At 27.0% G+C, this 18,143-nt stretch overlaps 5 protein-coding genes across 5 annotated transcripts in view; 3 read left to right on the top strand and 2 right to left on the bottom strand.

Moving 5' to 3' along the window:
* Positions 1-2,014: 2,014 nt before the first annotated feature.
* Positions 2,015-3,747, top strand: RpL13A (ribosomal protein L13A). Its single transcript, XM_017897564.1, has 6 exons — positions 2,015-2,093; positions 2,560-2,690; positions 2,797-2,906; positions 3,092-3,237; positions 3,447-3,569; positions 3,642-3,747. Exons 1-6 carry the CDS (start codon positions 2,073-2,075, stop codon positions 3,723-3,725), a joined length of 615 nt encoding a protein of 204 aa, XP_017753053.1. The 5' UTR covers positions 2,015-2,072; the 3' UTR covers positions 3,726-3,747.
* Positions 3,748-4,120: 373 nt separating this feature from the next.
* Polr2M (RNA polymerase II subunit M) lies at positions 4,121-5,394 on the bottom strand. Its single transcript, XM_017897572.1, has 4 exons — positions 5,243-5,394; positions 4,916-5,171; positions 4,481-4,843; positions 4,121-4,356 (listed from the first exon to the last, which is right to left on the bottom strand). Exons 1-4 carry the CDS (start codon positions 5,392-5,394, stop codon positions 4,141-4,143), a joined length of 987 nt encoding a protein of 328 aa, XP_017753061.1. The 3' UTR covers positions 4,121-4,140.
* A 541-nt stretch (positions 5,395-5,935) lies between these two features.
* On the top strand, positions 5,936-11,046 carry SIDL (SIDL trafficking protein particle complex subunit 10). The gene is made up of 11 exons (XM_017897565.1): positions 5,936-6,170; positions 6,640-6,857; positions 6,962-7,155; positions 7,245-7,440; positions 7,535-7,646; positions 7,721-7,908; positions 7,993-8,211; positions 8,308-9,738; positions 9,817-10,278; positions 10,461-10,782; positions 10,889-11,046. The coding sequence occupies exons 1-11, from the start codon at positions 6,092-6,094 to the stop codon at positions 11,014-11,016; spliced, it is 3,549 nt and encodes a 1,182-aa protein (XP_017753054.1). The 5' UTR covers positions 5,936-6,091; the 3' UTR covers positions 11,017-11,046.
* Positions 11,047-13,176: 2,130 nt separating this feature from the next.
* Nop10 (Nop10 ribonucleoprotein) lies at positions 13,177-13,764 on the bottom strand. Its single transcript, XM_017897577.1, has 3 exons — positions 13,605-13,764; positions 13,345-13,387; positions 13,177-13,278 (listed from the first exon to the last, which is right to left on the bottom strand). The coding sequence occupies exons 1-3, from the start codon at positions 13,656-13,658 to the stop codon at positions 13,181-13,183; spliced, it is 195 nt and encodes a 64-aa protein (XP_017753066.1). The 5' UTR covers positions 13,659-13,764; the 3' UTR covers positions 13,177-13,180.
* Positions 13,765-14,540: 776 nt separating this feature from the next.
* The window catches only part of LOC108545796 (dystrophin, isoforms A/C/F/G/H), a 460,097-nt gene continuing 456,494 nt past the window's right edge, over positions 14,541-18,143 (top strand). The window contains exons 1-2 of the mRNA XM_017897579.1: positions 14,541-14,581; positions 15,177-15,267. Coding sequence (XP_017753068.1) covers positions 15,177-15,267 — 91 coding nt within the window. The 5' untranslated portion in view covers positions 14,541-14,581. The remainder of the gene's footprint in view (positions 14,582-15,176; positions 15,268-18,143) is intronic.

The following is an 18,143-nucleotide window of genomic DNA, read 5'->3' as shown; positions in this document are numbered from 1 at the left end:
AAATCGTTATACAATTATTTTTGCAAAATATTTTAAACTGTTATTGATATATACTGTTTAAAAATATTAATAGAAGTGTATTCTTTACAAGTCCTGAATTTCTATACAATAATGACAGCAAAAATGAAGTAATGTATGATAGTGTTTATATTACATTGTTGAAAATATGTTATAGTACCTGGAATGATGTAAAGAAAAATGCCCATCTTGTTCAGGGAACATAACTTTAAGCATAGCTTAACAACTTCAACTTCTGCTTCTTTGAGAAAAGTCAGTTGATAAATGAAAAGCTACTTTCATGCTAAGATCTTAAATGACAAAAAAAGGCATTATCTAATTATATAAGCAATTAATAAAAATGATCTGTATCAGTGTTTATGTTTGCATTTGATGAAATTACACAATAAAATTAATTACATAAATCTTTTTAATAACACTGACACTTACTTAATGAATTTAGTATTTACATATTTGTACATTTTTCTAATAAGATAATCTTTCATATGTCTCGATAAAAATAAAATTGATTTCAAATCCATTGAATTGCAGATATATGTGAAATATTAGTTTTTTATTGTGCGCATACTTTCAATATTCATCAATTATATCAAGTGTTTGTACATTGAAAAAGAATTGTACTTACCATCCGTATTTTGTAAATGACATTAAATGAGGCAGTGCCTTTACAAATATGATTATTTATTTAAAGAACATAGATAGAATTTTTTTTCTTTTTTAAAAGAATAATTACATAAAGATTTAACACTTTTCAATTAAATTAATTTAATAATGGCACTGTTTTCGCTTTTCACAACTATACTTAAAATATATTATTTGTAAATACAAATACAATGTAAAATGATTGCAATTTTTTTTTTGAAAATGTGTAAAACAAACGTGTGCTTTACATGATCTGTAGTATAAAGTAGTAACTTTTTACATGTAATTTGTATGTCCGTTAGAAAATTAAGAACCAATGCTCGTGCGATTTTAGGAATTTTTCATATATAGAAATAGACATTTTTCAGATTTATATAGAATAAAAATTAATTCACTTACTATACAAGTTTTTCAAGACAGTTACGCAACCGGCAAACTAATATAGTATAAGGATATGTGCACAAATATTGGAAGTCTTGACTGTCTCGAGCCATTGTGATATTAGCTTAAGAATATTAAACATAAAATGATATAAATAATAATAATTAGAAATATAACGGATATTTTTTTAATAATGCCTTAAAGAAAAGGAGTCATATCATGTGGACTCAAGAAGTCAAATATCTGGTTATATTAATTTAATATCAACCTTAACTTTGATCATTTAATTAATTATATTACCATTAACATGTTTCGTATCTTAATCTTCAGAATTAATATAATTTTGTGTACATAAATATTGTTAAATAACAGAACTTAATTAACACGACAGCGATAGTTTCGATTTATGTAAAGTTTAAAAATTTAGTTGTGAAACCAATGTACTCTGTTGCATACTTAGTTTATCGAAACCCACCGTCACCAATAAAAAAATATTAAATTGTTTCATAACTGCTTCTCATTTATTTAAGAATATGTACGTTTTTGAATATCATAATTTCGCACATTATGAAATTGAATATAAAGCATTATTTCGACACCAGGTGGCAGTTTTTCATGCTTCCTTTAAGTTACTCATTTTTGTATACTTTACGAAAAAGTAGTTTTGTTTATTAATATCATTGCAATAGATTTTAACAGAATATTTCTTTGAAATATATAAAATTGTATTAAAATCTATATTATTCTTTAAAAATATTTTGATATTACTATAATATACAAATTAATATATCATTTATATATAAAATGTTATGCTTATAAATTTTTTTAAGTGAAAAATTATGAAATATATGTTATAAGATAATCACAATATCGTTTTAATAATTTAACACCAAATTAAGTTTGTTATGCTTTTATTTAGGAAAAAGAAATATAATGTTGGATGCACTGACAATATTTTCATCGCAACATCTTCCGGTAAGAGGTCGCGTACTTCTTAACGTTCATGGATCCTTTTCCGGTAGGGTGACAAAATGACTGGCTTCAGTAATAAGGTATGTATATTAAACTTTTATATTTTGGGTCGTATGATGTAATTTACATTATAAAATATGTTTTACTTATTTATATACTGTGTATAAGAATTTAAAAAGTACTTTTTTCAATTATTATAATTTTTATTTAAGTATATACATTGTATCTTTTTGAATTCATGTACACGTGTTCTCTTGCAACCTTATTTGTTATATGCCCTTATAAAATTATATAATTTCTGTATTTCATTATTTTACGATAGTATGTATTGTATAATATTTCAGACGTAATTACTTCATCTATTAAGTCTGTCACTTGACATGTGCTATTTGTTGTTAGTAACCGTATATACATTTTTTTAATTTTAATTTACAGTAAAACTAAAGATTCAGTACTATAAATATTTTTTATACCATGTATGATATTTAAAAATACTATAATATAGAAAAAAACCTGATATTAACTGATATAATTATGTACTTTCAGCCAATATTAATCGATGGCCGTGGCCATTTACTTGGTCGTTTGGCTGCTATTATTGCCAAAACGATCCTACAAGGTAATAAAGTAATTGTTGTTCGTAGTGAACAACTTAACATTTCTGGCAATTTCTTCAGGTTAGTAAAAATTAAATGAAATTATACATTTATAATATATGTTTTTTTAATTCGTTTTAATTTATAATATAATTGTACTATATTTTATATAAATCTTCTGTTTTAGAAACAAGTTGAAATTTATGTCATTTTTACGCAAAAGATGTAATGTAAATCCAGCTCGTGGACCTTTTCATTTTCGTGCTCCGAGTAAAATACTTTGGAAAACAGTTCGTGGTATGATAAAGTATTAGTTACTTACATAATATTTTACAGTTTATATTGATCGATGATTATATATTTTTTACCTACATTATTTGATAATACAATGAAAAAAGACTTTTATATGAGATTATTTAACATAAATTATAGAAAAAGTTTAATATACAGTTATAATATTAAAAATATCATTTAATCCTTAGGAATGATCCCACACAAGACACAAAGAGGAAAGGATGCTCTCAGGAGGTTGAAGGTTTATGAAGGTTGTCCACCACCATATGATCGCAGGAAACGTGTCGTTGTCCCAGGTGCCATGAGAGTTATGTGTCTTAAACCTGGTAGGAAGGTAAGATAAAATATTGAACTGAAATATAATTATTAATATATTTTGTAATTTACTATGATGGAATGGTAATTTGCGCCTGAGTATAATTTACTTTATATATTATGATGTTATATTTAACTGAGTATACAATAAAGAAATATGTGCTTATATCGTATTTAAAAAAAATGCATTATTTTAATAGTGTTTTCTCTTTCTTCTTTTTTTTTAAGTACTGTCATGTAGGTAGATTATCTCATGAAGTTGGATGGAAATATAAGGCTGTGGTACGTACATTGGAAAACAAGAGACGTGTCAGATCGATTTTGGAAGTTCAAAAGAGAGATAAGCTTAAGGTAATTTTAAAAACATTGTAAATATAAATAATATAAAAATATATTTACTTTTTATATTTTTCTTTATTTCAGAAACTCACCAAACAAGCTGGACAAACAGTGGCAAAGGCTACTGCTCCATACACAGCTATTATTAATAATTTTGGATACAATTAATATAAAAATTGTAAAAATAATAAAGTTCCATAAACATTTTATTTTGAGTTATATTATATTTCAAATGATCACGATTATACTTGTATGATTAATCGTTTAACTATGGCACAATTGCAGTGGTAAAAATATAAAAAACCAATTATAATTTATTCATGCAGAACGTATGATGGAACACATCATCAGATATAGATGATAATATTATATTGTTTATGTCAGGCAATGTTGCACGAAATTCTAGTTTTACAATTAATTTTACTGTAGTTAAGAAGATAATATGTAGTATTTGAATGTCCAATAGTGCAATGATACATAATCACGTGAATTTTATAGACTACACATATTATATGTTTTCTTTAAATTGATTTCTTCATGAACATATTTACAAAATACTGGGTTATATACATTACAAAATAAATTAACTTTCTATACTATCTACTGTAAAAACAACAGTTCCCCCTTTATCATTATCTTCTTCATCGTGTACTTCATTTTCTTCATCTTCTGAAGTGAGAGAATCAGATTCTTTATCATGTTGCAGACGATAATCAGTTACATTATTAGGTGGAGGGCCAATATTATGTAAACCAAGTTGTTCACCTAATCTTTCTGCTGCATGTTTAGCTTGAATTTTCTAAAAAATGACATTGCAATTTTTATTATAATTTCTTATTTTAGTGCATAATAATATATTTCGAATAGCACAGAAATGTGTAATGATATGTTTTATATAAATATTAAAAATAGTATAGAATTACTTGAAATGTTTCAGCTTGTTCTTTTTGTATTTTTAGGGATTCATTTAAATTTATAATCTTTGCTGCACCATGAACAATAAGTGGTGGTGTTGCTGCTGTAACTTCCCAATGTTTATTCCGTTTTCTTTGTTTTTCTTTTTCTGGATCATGTACATTGGACTTGGTTGTTTTATATGGCTTGAATGGTTTTTTTTTGTTATCTTTATCCTCTAGAGATTTTTCTACTTTGTTGACAATATATGTAATGTGTTCATCAGCTTTGATTTTGAAAGATTCTATTTCTGCCAAATCTTCAGGTTTAATTAAACTTTCTTCTGGTGGCAAATGTGTAATTTTCTTTTTATGAACACCATATCCTGTAGGCTAATAGCAAACAATAAATATTAAAATATATTCTATAAAATATAATATAATTTATGGGAGTATGAAACTAACTTGTGCCAATATTTTTAAAGGATCTTCTTCATCACCACTATCAAGTTCTATAACTTTGATAGTAGTTTTATTTTCATTATATTTACCAGTCCACTCTAATTCATTCATAGCAGCTTTACCTTCAGATGCTAAATTTAATTTTGACAAAAGATTTGCTGCTTTTTCAACTTCATTTCTATGTTCTAGTTCCTTTAATATTCTATCACAAAAAGATTTGATTTTTTCTCCTTTGTCTGGAAGCTTTAATACAAATGTTCTAAATCAAAAAAATATATGTCAGTCAAAAAGTAGATTAATAATGTATCTTATATCTTAGACCTTACCTACTTATTACTTAGGATTTTATTTTGTCTTTCTAATAATTCTTCTAGTTCATTCTTTTGTTTGTTCCTTAAATCTTCAATATATCCTTGACTTTCTTTTTTTGAAAGAGGTGGTAGATCACCTGGTATTTTATTAATTACTTTCTTTTGATACATTTGCTTTAATGTATTTAAATTTTTTGAATAGAAAAATTTTTAATATTTGGAGAAATCTGTGAAATTTAGAACTTAAATGAACCAGTTTTTAAATATATTTTAAGTTGAGAGATAACTGATTTATAAACATGCATATAGTATCAAAAATATGAATAATTAATGCAAATAATTTCTTAACCTTTATAAAAATATCTTGATAATCACTAAAATATAGTTTAAAGGTAAAAATGAATATTATATATTTTAGTAGATGTTAAAATTATTATTTTATATCCACACTTATTAATAAGTTTATCATGATTCATACTTAAATTACAAACTTACATATAAGAATTATGAATTACACTGATTTTTATTAAATTGAAGATAGCAACAAACAATTTACTGAATACGATATATCGAAATCTTTAAGACTATCGATACTGGACGAGATGTTAAGCGAAAATTTCAATTCCAACCTAAATGGAACTTATCTAAACGATTAAATAAAATGTTAGATTTATTATATTATGTTGAATACTTGTCTATTTGTGACGAATAAGATCATTGTCTTCGATTTAATATAGAAAGAATATCGAAGTATTGGATATTTTATTTCAAGATAAACTAAAAAATAATTTTTGTATAAAGTAACAAAAGTGACGTAAAGTTGTAATGATTGAAAGCAAGTTCGCGAAGCAACTGCCAATCTTTAGAAATGAATTGCAATGGGGGGTCGTCTTTGGGTGGTGAACGTAGATCAAATATCTTTATGGATATTAAACCAATTATTACCTGTAAGTTCATTAATCAGGGTATTAATTTATTTAACCTCTTTCTGATGATGACACTATTGTTAAGTATTGTTATTTACGCCCTCAATGAACTGTCAATCTTCGTGACATTTCTTTTTCCTTTTCTAATTATGATTATTCGTGTTATGATATTATTCATTTAAAGCTATATAACACATAAAAATGATATTTCTTTTTACACATTCTTTTTTTCATAATTAATATCCATTATTTATCAACATATGTTATTTTAAATAGGTTATCGTTTTCCTGTAATAAATATTTTTATATGTCAAATATTTTATTTCTGTTTAATTATTATTATATTTATATCCCAAATCATTTATTTTAATTATATATGATTAGTATTATAAATATAGCTAATTTATATAAAATTATATATATGAATAACTATATAAGGATAATTTTGTTTATAATAATTTAATACAGCCTATTGACTTTCTCAATGTAGATGCTGGAGATGACAAATTATTTTCCACATTGGAAAACAGTTTACTTCAAGCCATACCTTCTGATATAGTAGAATGGCGTAGATCATTTAGTAGACCAATTAAACAAGTCAAACTTGGGGCAACTTTTTTACCATTTTCTAAAGATATTTTACCCACTGAGAAAGATTGGCACCTGGTAAAACAACCAATATTTCATATCTATTGGACTGAATGTTCTGTAAGTAGATTAATATTATGGCTATTTTAATATCTTTAGAAATAAATTTGTTGTATTTACATACTTGTTTCATATTTTTCTAATTATTCATATTGAGATTGTAGGATGTAGATACTTATAAAGCAAGCATCAGAGAAGACATAGATAACTGGTTGAAGATATTAACACAATATCATATTCAAGATTGGATGATTGTCATAGTAGAAACATATGATATAAAAAAAACTAATAAATTGTTACCTAGAACTACAGTTCTAGACAAAATTCGCAGTGATTTTGCTGCTAAAAATGGTGATAGGTGAAGTAATAATTAATTAATAAGTGCTTGATAAATACATTTTTATATATTATTTCTCTGTTATATGTTGTATGTATTATATTATACAGATGTTGTGCTGTAATAAATCCAATTAAATCAGAAGTGCGTTCAGCTGAATCATGGAGAAGTTTAATTACTCGCATACGTTATTTAATGCTTGTTGCGTATGATAAAAGATTATCTCAATTTGAAGATATTATTAGAGAACAACGAGAAAATAGAAATCATCCAAACTGGAATTTTTGTCACTATTTTTTACTACAGGTTAGTTCAAGCCTGTATTTTTAATCATTGTTTCTGTATTTTGATTTTATATATAGTTATATATATAGTTTGTAACAATAACGTACTCTTTCAGGAAGAACTTGCATTTGTTTTACAAATGTTAGGATTATATGATGAAGCATTAGTACAGTATGATGAGTTAGATGCTCTCTTTACACAGTTTGTGCTTAATTCCAATGTAGGAGGTATGATATTTTTATTCTTTTTGTTATTAGTTCTTTCAAATTATAAAATTAATCTATCAATTAAACATTTAAAGATACACCAATTTGGTTAAATTTATTCCAAACTCCATTAAATAATTGGGGTGGTGTTAATTTAAGTAATGGTACAAATCATCATTTAAGACATCTTCTTGCTGAATGTAAAGCATCATTATTAGATCTTAGAAGTTATTTATTCAGTAGACAGTGTGCCATGCTACTATCACTTAATAAACCATGGGAGGTGAGTTTTTATTGAAATTCTTTTTTAGTTGTATAATGCTTAATTTTATTACAAATATAAATATATAACTATACTTTAATTTAGGTTGCACAAAGGTGCTTATCATTTGTTCATAATACATTAAGTGAATTACGTATATTAGAAGTTCAACGACCTGAAGGATCTATTGAATGTTGGTCTTTCCTTTGTGCATTAGAGGTACTACAAGCTTGTCAATTATCATCTTATAATATTGATAACAATAAACAACTGGATCTTTGCTCCTTACATACAGCCAGTTTATGGGCTCTTGCTAGAGATAAAGTAAGTTGAAATATTAATTCCATCATTTTTTTCAATTATAGAAGTCCACACGTATAATACTATAAATAATTAAATCCTTATTGCAATTTATTTTAGTTGGGAAATTTAGGAAAATTATGTGGTTTAATGCCTGGAAACGAGCCATCTAGTGAGCAATTACACACAGTTGTATATTTAATAGCTGGAATGGGAGACTCTGAATCACATATAGAGGGGAAATTAACACCCACTGATAAATTAAAAGAAGCACTTTCGTCGAAAGAGGCGTTTAAAAAACAATATCTTGAACATGCAGAATTAGCTATGGGTACTTATAAACATGTAGGGCGGATTAGATCAGCCAGATTAATTGGAAAAGAGCTAGCACAATTTTATAGCGAGCTTGGAGAGAACCAAAAAGCTGTGGCATTTTTATCAGATGCTTTAAAAACTTACACTGATGAAGGTTGGAATCACCTAGCAGCACAAACACAACTTGAATTAGCACAATGCTACAAAAGAATGGATGATGTTGAGAAATACACAAAAATATGTGCTGCTATTGCTAGTTTGGACGTATTACACATTACTGTTCGTAATTCCTATTTTGAAGAAATGTTTGGATATATGAAAATGATCTCATTACCACAAACCTTACTTGTAGAACTTGGATGTGCTTTTGTGATAGTCAGTATGGAAGTTAAAGTGATGGATAAAGTAGTCCAAGATTGCATGGTCAATATTGAAATATGTATACAAAGTTTATTTCCTAGAGAAGTAAAATGTACTAAAGCATCTATATCTGTTGAAGAAATTCAGAAACCAATACTATCTAATAAAAAAAAAGGTTCAAAATTACCACCTGAACCATCAATCCCGCTGTTATCTAAATGTACTCTAGAAGATATGAAATCATTTGATCCAAGTTTACTTCAATTACAAGTATATTCATATTTAGATTATAAACAAGATAAAAGCCTCGGATCTGCTAGTGTTATATACAGAAACACTAAACCTATTGTAAAACGTTCTGACAGTACAAAACATAGAAAACCATTTGTAAATGCAAAAGGTGACTTTAGCAAAGCATTGTTGTGTGATGAATTTATTGTAAAACCAGGTATAAATACGTTTACTTTATCTAGACGTGTTGATCAGCCTGGTTTCTACAAAGTTGGTCAAATGTCATTAGTTATTGAGGAAAAATTAGAGTTTTTATCACCGATTTTAAATCCTCGGTTATGTTATGAAGTAGCTAAAACCCAGCCTACAATTTCCATGAAATGCGGTCGAGACTTATTGGCAGGCCTTATTCAAGACATAGAATTAATTATTATGAGCAGGAGTGTAAAAATAACAGAAGAAATGAAACTTAGATTACGTACATCTAGAGGATTGATAATACAAGTCGATAGTTCACAGGAAACAATGTCTAAAGAACTAGAAATATCACTGCCACTTTGTGAACCATTTCAAACAATACGATTAAAGTTTAAAGTTTTAGCTGAACTACCACCAAAGAAAGATTCTTTATCAATGGAACATAAGGTATATTTTTTGTCGAAATATGTGTAAATAAAAAGCATATATAATTTTTAAACATTTACAATTATTAAATTTTTGTAGTTGAATATACAGTGTCCATGGGGTTTAGAAGAAAGCATACCTCTACATTTTGGTCCGCCACTTATGTCAAATATGAAACTCCATACAGCAAAACAAAGAAAATTTCTTCAAATAATTGTGACAGGATTAACAAATCAACTTTTACAATTAGTTGAACCAGAATTAACCACAGTAACGTCAATAGATGTTAATTTCAAAAGTTTAAATCCTATTGCTGGTCAGAGATTAGTAATAGGTAATGGAGTAAATGTATCATTTATGTGGGAACTTGAAATTGGTAAAGATGAAAAGTCTTTGATGCCAATAAAGACTGATTTTCGTGTAAAATATATACCAATCAATGATACTGAAGATCTGAACGATTTATATAACAATGATGATCCTTTACAAATTCATAATTTACAAAGAATGGAAAAGGCATCGAATTTTTATAGATGCAATTTTGATATTATAGATTATGTGGTAAGGGTATAATTATTTCTCTGACTTTTTATTTAATAAGTATAAATTAGTAAAATGTATTTTTGTGGCTTATATTAAAATTTGCTTTAATAATAATTTAATTGCGATTAAATGTAAAATATAAAATTCATTTAAAACATATCTTAAAAAGGTGAGTTTCTATTTATAATATCATTTTCCAGACTTTATTTACAGTGTCTTCAAAAGTTGAAGCAGCTGGAAATGGAGGTGAATTTTGTCGTGCTGGTAGCATGTGCCATCTTTATCTTACAGTAACACGTATGTTACCTAGTCCAAATCCAAATCCTTCACCACAATTAATGTATGAAGTTCTTGCTGATCAAGCCATGTGGGCTGTATGTGGTCGTACTGCTGGTATTGTGTCTTTGGAAGTTCTAGAAAAACAAAGTGTCACATTGGATGTGATGCCATTAATCAGTGGTTATTTACCTCTTCCTGTTGTTAGGTTGTCTCGATATATTCCAGCACCAGAATCTAAAAGTGGTAAGTAGTCCAACATTAACAAAATCTAAAATGTGAAAGGATCACTTACATAATTCATATTATATTTTATAACTTTATATTGCAAACATTTATTAACTTTTTAAAGATATGATTCGTAAAAGTGAAATAGCTTCTAGTTCAAGACTAGAACCATTCAGTCCTGGCCAAGTTTACAATGCTAGTAAAGCACAGCAAGTTCACGTTCTACCAGCAGCACCTTCAGAAGCAAATTGAATGCAGATATATTGATATTAAAAATGTATAATACACCTATGGCATTATAAAATGCAAATTGTATGCACATTGATCAAGACAATTTCTACATTGTTTGGTATATTTCTATGATACTGAGTAACATTAATATTATTAATTTATCAGTTATTACTATAGCATTTTGTTTATGTTTTTATGTTTTTTAATTGAAATTTGAATTTTGAACAAATAGAATTTATATATATTGTTTAAAGTTATATGTTTATACAATGTTCAAAAATTAAATTTCAATTTGCATCATTGTTTATTAATAAAAAGTAATTATTAATTTAAGTTTTGCCATTAAACGCAAAAAAATATGACAATATTTGAGCAGTAGGTAAAACTCTGATGTTTCATAGTTAAAAAATGCTGCTAAGTATAATGCTTTTTGTGCAGTAATGTGATTTATATTCTAGTGAACTTATTGAACAATATTCATTTTTTGATATTGTTGTATAGTCCACGTGTAAAATTTGATCAACATATTTTTCTGTTTGATTTAATTCAAAATAAGTTGTAAAAATTTGTTAATTTTATTTTGAAGTATGTACTTATAATTTTGTCACAGTGTACATATAATAGTGTAATTATTTTAAATTGTTTCCTATTTTCCAAATATTTAATTTTTTAAATATGATTATTGTGTACTGGATTTGCGATAAAACATTCATGATAATTTCATTCGATTTTGGAGCTCTTTCAAATTGTTATTTTAATTCTAAGATGATTGAATATTTAATTTTTTTGTCGAGTACAATTCTGTAAAATTTGTATAAAAGATTATTAAGAATATACTCATACCACTAAATAAGAACTTGAAATTATACAGTTTGTATAATATAAACAATATAAAAATGTTACGAGAAATGATCAACATCTAGCTCAAGGATAAAGATGTGTTCTGTAATAAATATTTGTGAAAAATGTAAGTATCTGTAAGTATATAAAAGAACAAGATAAATATTATTTATTTTTACATTTACTCTTTAGTTTCATAATTCAAAATATGAATATTGCAAAAAGTATCATTATATTGCCATGTTAATTAAGAAATTTTCTTTTGATTTAATGGATATTTTCATTCATCGTGTAAATAAGATGATTATTATAATACTCAATACGATATTTCTATGTTAGAAAATGTCGGAATTCAACGTTTATAAGATAAAATAATATTTTTCAATAATATATAATGTATTTTAGCAAAATATAATGGTAAACTTTATTTCCATATTATTTATTAATTAATAGATAGAAAATAAAATGTTATAATTGATTCATTCATCATATTTTTCAATTTATTTGCAATTTAAAAATTATTTTTAACATGAAATGTTAAATGTCATTTTTAAACGATAGTGTATGAATAAAAAATATGTGCGCTTGCGCGCATCACACATACACATACACATATATATATATATATATGAATGAATATGCGTATTAAAGATATTTGAATATGTTAAATATTGTATCTATTGTTGTTTCAATATTTGCATTTAGTACCATGTATTTAATGAGAATAATGTGTCATGGAATGTTGGTAGAAGTTTTGAGTTTGCAGGAATTATTTTTTTGTATGTATCAGTTTAGAAAGTCTTAATATTTCTAATATAAGCAGTGGATCATAAAATTTTAAACTATCTTTGACATAATGTTAAGATTAATATTTTAAAGTCACTTTTTATGTAATCCCATTAATATATGATTTGATAAAATTGTATCCTACTCAAAATCATTGAACATTGTACAATAGATTAGAATTAAAATAACTTTTATTTTTTATATGTACATGTTAACATGAATTAAACTCTGAATAAAAAAATGGTTTTATTAAATAAAATGAATAATTAATCTATTACATGTAAAATATCTATCACATTTCAAATGTAATTTATACCTAAATATAATTATAAATGGTACAAATGTTTTAACATAAATGTGCTAAGTTATCGTATAATAGATATTTAGATTATCTAGAAAGGAAGTTGTAGGTGTTAAAAATTCAATTATGCATGTATTTCATAGAGTAGAAACTGTCATATGTATATTTTAAACATACATATTTAATAATTTATGCTATTATATTTAATGTTATTTTTATATGGTATAAATTCATATAATTATAGATAACAGAGGAATATTAATAAGTAGGTAGTGGTTGTTGTGTGAGTAACAAACCAAATCTTCGTTTTAGTGTTATTCTTTCTCTTGAAAATTTATCTTCTGGAGAAAATCGAGCTGAAATTATTATTTATATTAATTAATTGCAACATTTCATAGAATAAAATAAATTTTATTATTTACCTGGATGGGCCGATAATGTTGGTTTCCCATTTGGATCTATTTTCTATGAAACAAATACGCATGAGTAAATCTAAGAAAAATTGAGGTTATAAATATTAATATATATCATAAAGTATATATTCAACATCCTCATTTATCTTGATATGGAAATGTAATATGTAAATATAAAATTAGATTAACATAGAAAAATAATATTATTTATATCGATAATAAACATACATGCTACAATCTATAATAAAAAAACGTTTCACGCTTCTTACCTTTAATGTATAAACTCTATCCCCATTTTCATTTAAATAATACATCAAATACATTTTTACGTTTTATTTTATTTCCTATTAGAATTCACGTACGTTTTCTTTTACGTTTATCTTTAATTGCCACCTCGTGCTTAATAATGTATCCTGAACATTTTTGACGCATGCGTAGTTCAAGAATTGCTTGATCGACCACGCAGATCGATTTATGAAACTTCAAATTTTGACATCTCAAGTCGGGGAAATCAGGTTAAAATATTTTAATTTAAAATTATCTTTCTATTTTATAAAATATATCCAAAATTTATGTAAAACAAAAATCTCAATATAAAATTTAAATTAAACACGTATCTGTACATTTAGTATTTATAAACTATAACGATAAAATGTATTTCATAAACTGTCATTTAAAAAAATATTCTTTTCATACGAGATTACTAAATATCAACAATTATTTTAATACTTAATAATGATTTTATGAATTATAAACGATAGTTTTATTTTTTCTTATTTAGATTTAATCGAAGTTGATGCAAAAATTTCAATATCAGTGTATGAAAGAAACTTGTTCAATATCATTTTCGGTCAAGTTTAATTGTACTTATAATACCGGTGCGTTATATATGCTAAAAGGATTAACAGTGAATAGTGTTCTTCAATGAATAACAGAGGAGAATTTAAGAGTGATTCGTACTTGTGTCAGAATATCTCGTGGATGCAAGCTCTGATTGTCCACACATATAACTAGCAGATCCGTGGGTGTAGAAGTTCTGACAATTCTTCTTAGCAAAGTCGACATTCAAACACGCATGGTCGATGTAACGAACCACCAGATAGTCACAATACAGAGTGTCACTTCCGTTGACAGACAAATCATTGTCAGTGTGGAAGGAGTATTGCCCGCAACTGCGTATTCAGTCGCGGTTCTATGAAGATCACGTTTACAAACATTTTTGTGATGTGCCTCAACGATATTTAAGGTAATTATCCTCGTATTACTCACGTGTTCACAGATTCATTCGTGTGGGACGACAATTTACATTTTGATTTAATTCCCGGTACGATATACCTAATCTTTAACATCTAATCATTGGTACACGCATATCATACTAATTTTATATTAATGATAACTCTATCAAGTCATCGTAAACGTTGAAATTTAAGAATTGAACTACAAATTTTTCAATATAACTCCATAATTTTTAGTATGTAAATTTTGCAATTTATTTCACTCTCCTTGAACATATTTAACAATCTGTAATTTTAACAGTAGCAAATATTAATTTTCAGGAAATGTATTAACATAGTGCCAAAAAATTAAAATGCGTTAAAAGAAATAAATTATACTAAATTGTATTTAATTAAGGTTAAAATTGCGTTTGCGGAAGCTTATTTCAACTCGCATTATCTGTAAACACTTTATCTGTAAAAAATAATCATACGCCAATACCAATATATCGACTTCAAAACTAGTGTGAAATACTGATCTGATGCAGTTCGATTTTGTTACACGAGCAATATTTTGTCGCGAAAAGAGTTTTCTTTTTTATTAACAAAAGTCATACATCCTTTCAGATGCAATCGAGAAAAATTCGTTGGATTGTTCAAATTCAGGAAGATCCATGGCAAGGTGAGAACGTCGAGGAGCAAATTTCTTGCATTAAAGGTAATTTAAAAATTCAGAAAATATGTATTTAAGAAAGTAATATTAGTTTCCCTTAATATAACAATTTTTCGTGGTTTAAAAATAATGCAAGGAAAGTACATTCATCGATACAAATAATTAAGGCTATCCAACAATAGGACAAAATGTTAATCATCTTTCTGATACAGTTTAATAGTATCAATGTAACATACTATTTAGTTCATTCATTTGTTAGGAACGCGTACTCGTTACAAGTACTACATGCCATTTACGTAATTATAAATAGAAGTGATCAACGCGATCACGTTTCACACCACGTTTTACCTTGTTCTGCAATGTAAAGATATGCAACATACAGGAAAAGTCGCTGTTGCCATACAGTAGCCTTTATCGTATCATCATGCTTCAATTTATCTATTTACAAATTTCTCTGAACAGAAATTAATACAACGTATTCTCAATATTATACATGAAAGTTGCATCGTTAATTTTATAATTCACAATTTAGACATTATATTATTAACCTTATCTATGAAAGAAATCTTTATGCACAATTATTTTCTATGTATTATTATTATTATTATTATTATTATTATTATTCTATGTATTATTATGTCTTTAGGTACAATATGAATTGTATTACATTTTTTTTCCTGACAATTCAAGGTGAAGCAAATCTATTGAATGTCATCGATGATGCGTCTTATCATTTCCCAAGATTTTGAAGTATTAGCCTTGAAAGTCTCTCGAACACTACTTCAAAATCCCTAATTACGAATGTGTGTCAGTTAGCGACATATCTAATGATTTTTTTATTTCCTGTTAGAACTTGTACGTTCCATTTCGTCTATTCGATCTCTTCTTCTAATATTTTCAAGATACATTCATTTACTAACAATTTGATACAAATAATATATATGTCACTTGCATAATTTTCAATATCGATAAACATCATTCTTCTTTCATTTTCACTGCATATAATTTGCACGTGACGATATTTTTAGAACACGTGCGGTATTTCTGGTAAGTATATTTCGCATGGGAACAGCAGTGGATGTATATAAACTCTGGAAACGAATATTTTAATTGCATATCGTTTATATCTTTTTTCATTGCGTATTTCATATTCGAAACTTTATACTTTATGAACACGTAAATTGTGTTTCAAAAGCTTTTCAAAAGCTTTTCAAAATTTAATACAGTTATGAATATTTACCGATTTGCGTAGTCTACACATCTGTAATAAATTCCTCTGCAATAAATTTGATTGCAAATTAGTAACATCGAAATTACTTTTCGATGTTCGAACAAATTTGATATTTGTTGCGTCGGCGCTGACTTCTAGAAAGAAGATCGCCTACGAGGGCAAGCTTCTCAACACCTTACAGTAACGCGACAGACTGCACCGAATAAGGTTCTTTGTTAACGAAATATGTACATTGTCTCGTACTATTCGTTAGAATCTCGTTTAACCAGATTCAACCACGTGTATGGATCGATAGTTCGTCCCTGGGGAAGTATTTAAAGTCTCGTTAATTAGAAAAGGAATTCTTTAAAATGTTTAACATTGAAAATATGTTTTCTAAAACTACGATGAGGTGTTATTTTAATAATAACTGATACGTATGATCGTGTATATAAAGTTTTTGGTGCTGCACGATATCGTGACAAAGCTTGTATAAAGAAGTGAATTATACTGTAGTTAGTAGGAAAAAATAAAATATTTCGGCAGAGAAATAGATTCGGTAACAGATGATAAGGTATTTTTCACAGTTTTCAACGTTATAAAAGTAAGTGTGATTTGTTCAACGTTGACGTTCGGTAACGTATAATGTGTTCAACAGTTTTGTGTATGTGATAAATCGTGTATTCGATTTAATGAAATACAACGTGTAGAATATTTAGTGATTCCAAATGCTGATATAAGCGGAAACAAATATGGATGATGGTATTTGTAAGTATATCGAATGATAAAATTGTATAATTGACTTGTGTGTAAATTGTTGAAATAATCACGAGGATTAGACACGATTATGCGTTCAGATTTGTTGAATAATACCTATCTTGAAAATTGATCGTATTAGTCGAAGAATTGGAGACGCAACGCTGTGGGAGGTCTTTGATACACAAAGAAGTAGACGCATTTCCAGGAATTGCACTAATCTTGTTACGCCTCGATTCAATGTGACCTTCAAAACGACGAATCATTAAATATATATTTTAAATGTAGGTATACATTAAATTCTTACATCTAACATCGAAATGGCCATTGAAATACGTGTTTTACATTAATCCAATTCTCATCTCGAACTCATTCGGATTATGTTCCAGATAATTATTTTTCTCTTATTATACTAGTTTTAATTATATCTGCGTGAAAAATCGAGTTCGGTATAACAATCGCTAGAATTTAAAATTCATATTATACAGCTGTACGACTCACACCTCTTTCTACCTGTTCCATCCGAGAGAGACTACTTCTTTCGATTTCTGAGATCCTGTTTACCTGTGATACATTGGGCCTTATGGTCCGCAAGGAGGAGCCCGAGGGCCTGCTTCAATGCTCGTAGATCGTAATTTTTCTATACCTGTTTAAAACGAAGATTATAATCAATCTTTCGAAAAATTTAATAGATACTTAAGGGATAAGTTTTTCTGGTAAACAGTTTATCGCTATCCGGAAATTCTCGATAAATTATGCGATCGATTATAAAATTCTTTCGTTTAACAAATATAACGTGAAAACTACAATTGTGAAATTGATTTCTAAATTTGCGATTTTATAATTTGATCGATTGTTAAATAATTTTAATTTGTAACCAACTATGTCTAAATTTGGCGTCTTTTATTGTTTTTTTATATGGACATCAATAAAGTCCCACGATATGGTAGGGAAA

Source organism: Eufriesea mexicana, unplaced genomic scaffold, assembly GCF_001483705.2.
Source record: "Eufriesea mexicana isolate 0111107269 unplaced genomic scaffold, ASM148370v2 scaffold549, whole genome shotgun sequence".
Taxonomy (NCBI): domain Eukaryota; kingdom Metazoa; phylum Arthropoda; class Insecta; order Hymenoptera; family Apidae; genus Eufriesea; species Eufriesea mexicana.
The sequence above is the reverse complement of the archived record's forward strand: the minus strand, read 5'-3'. Positions and strand labels throughout refer to the sequence as shown.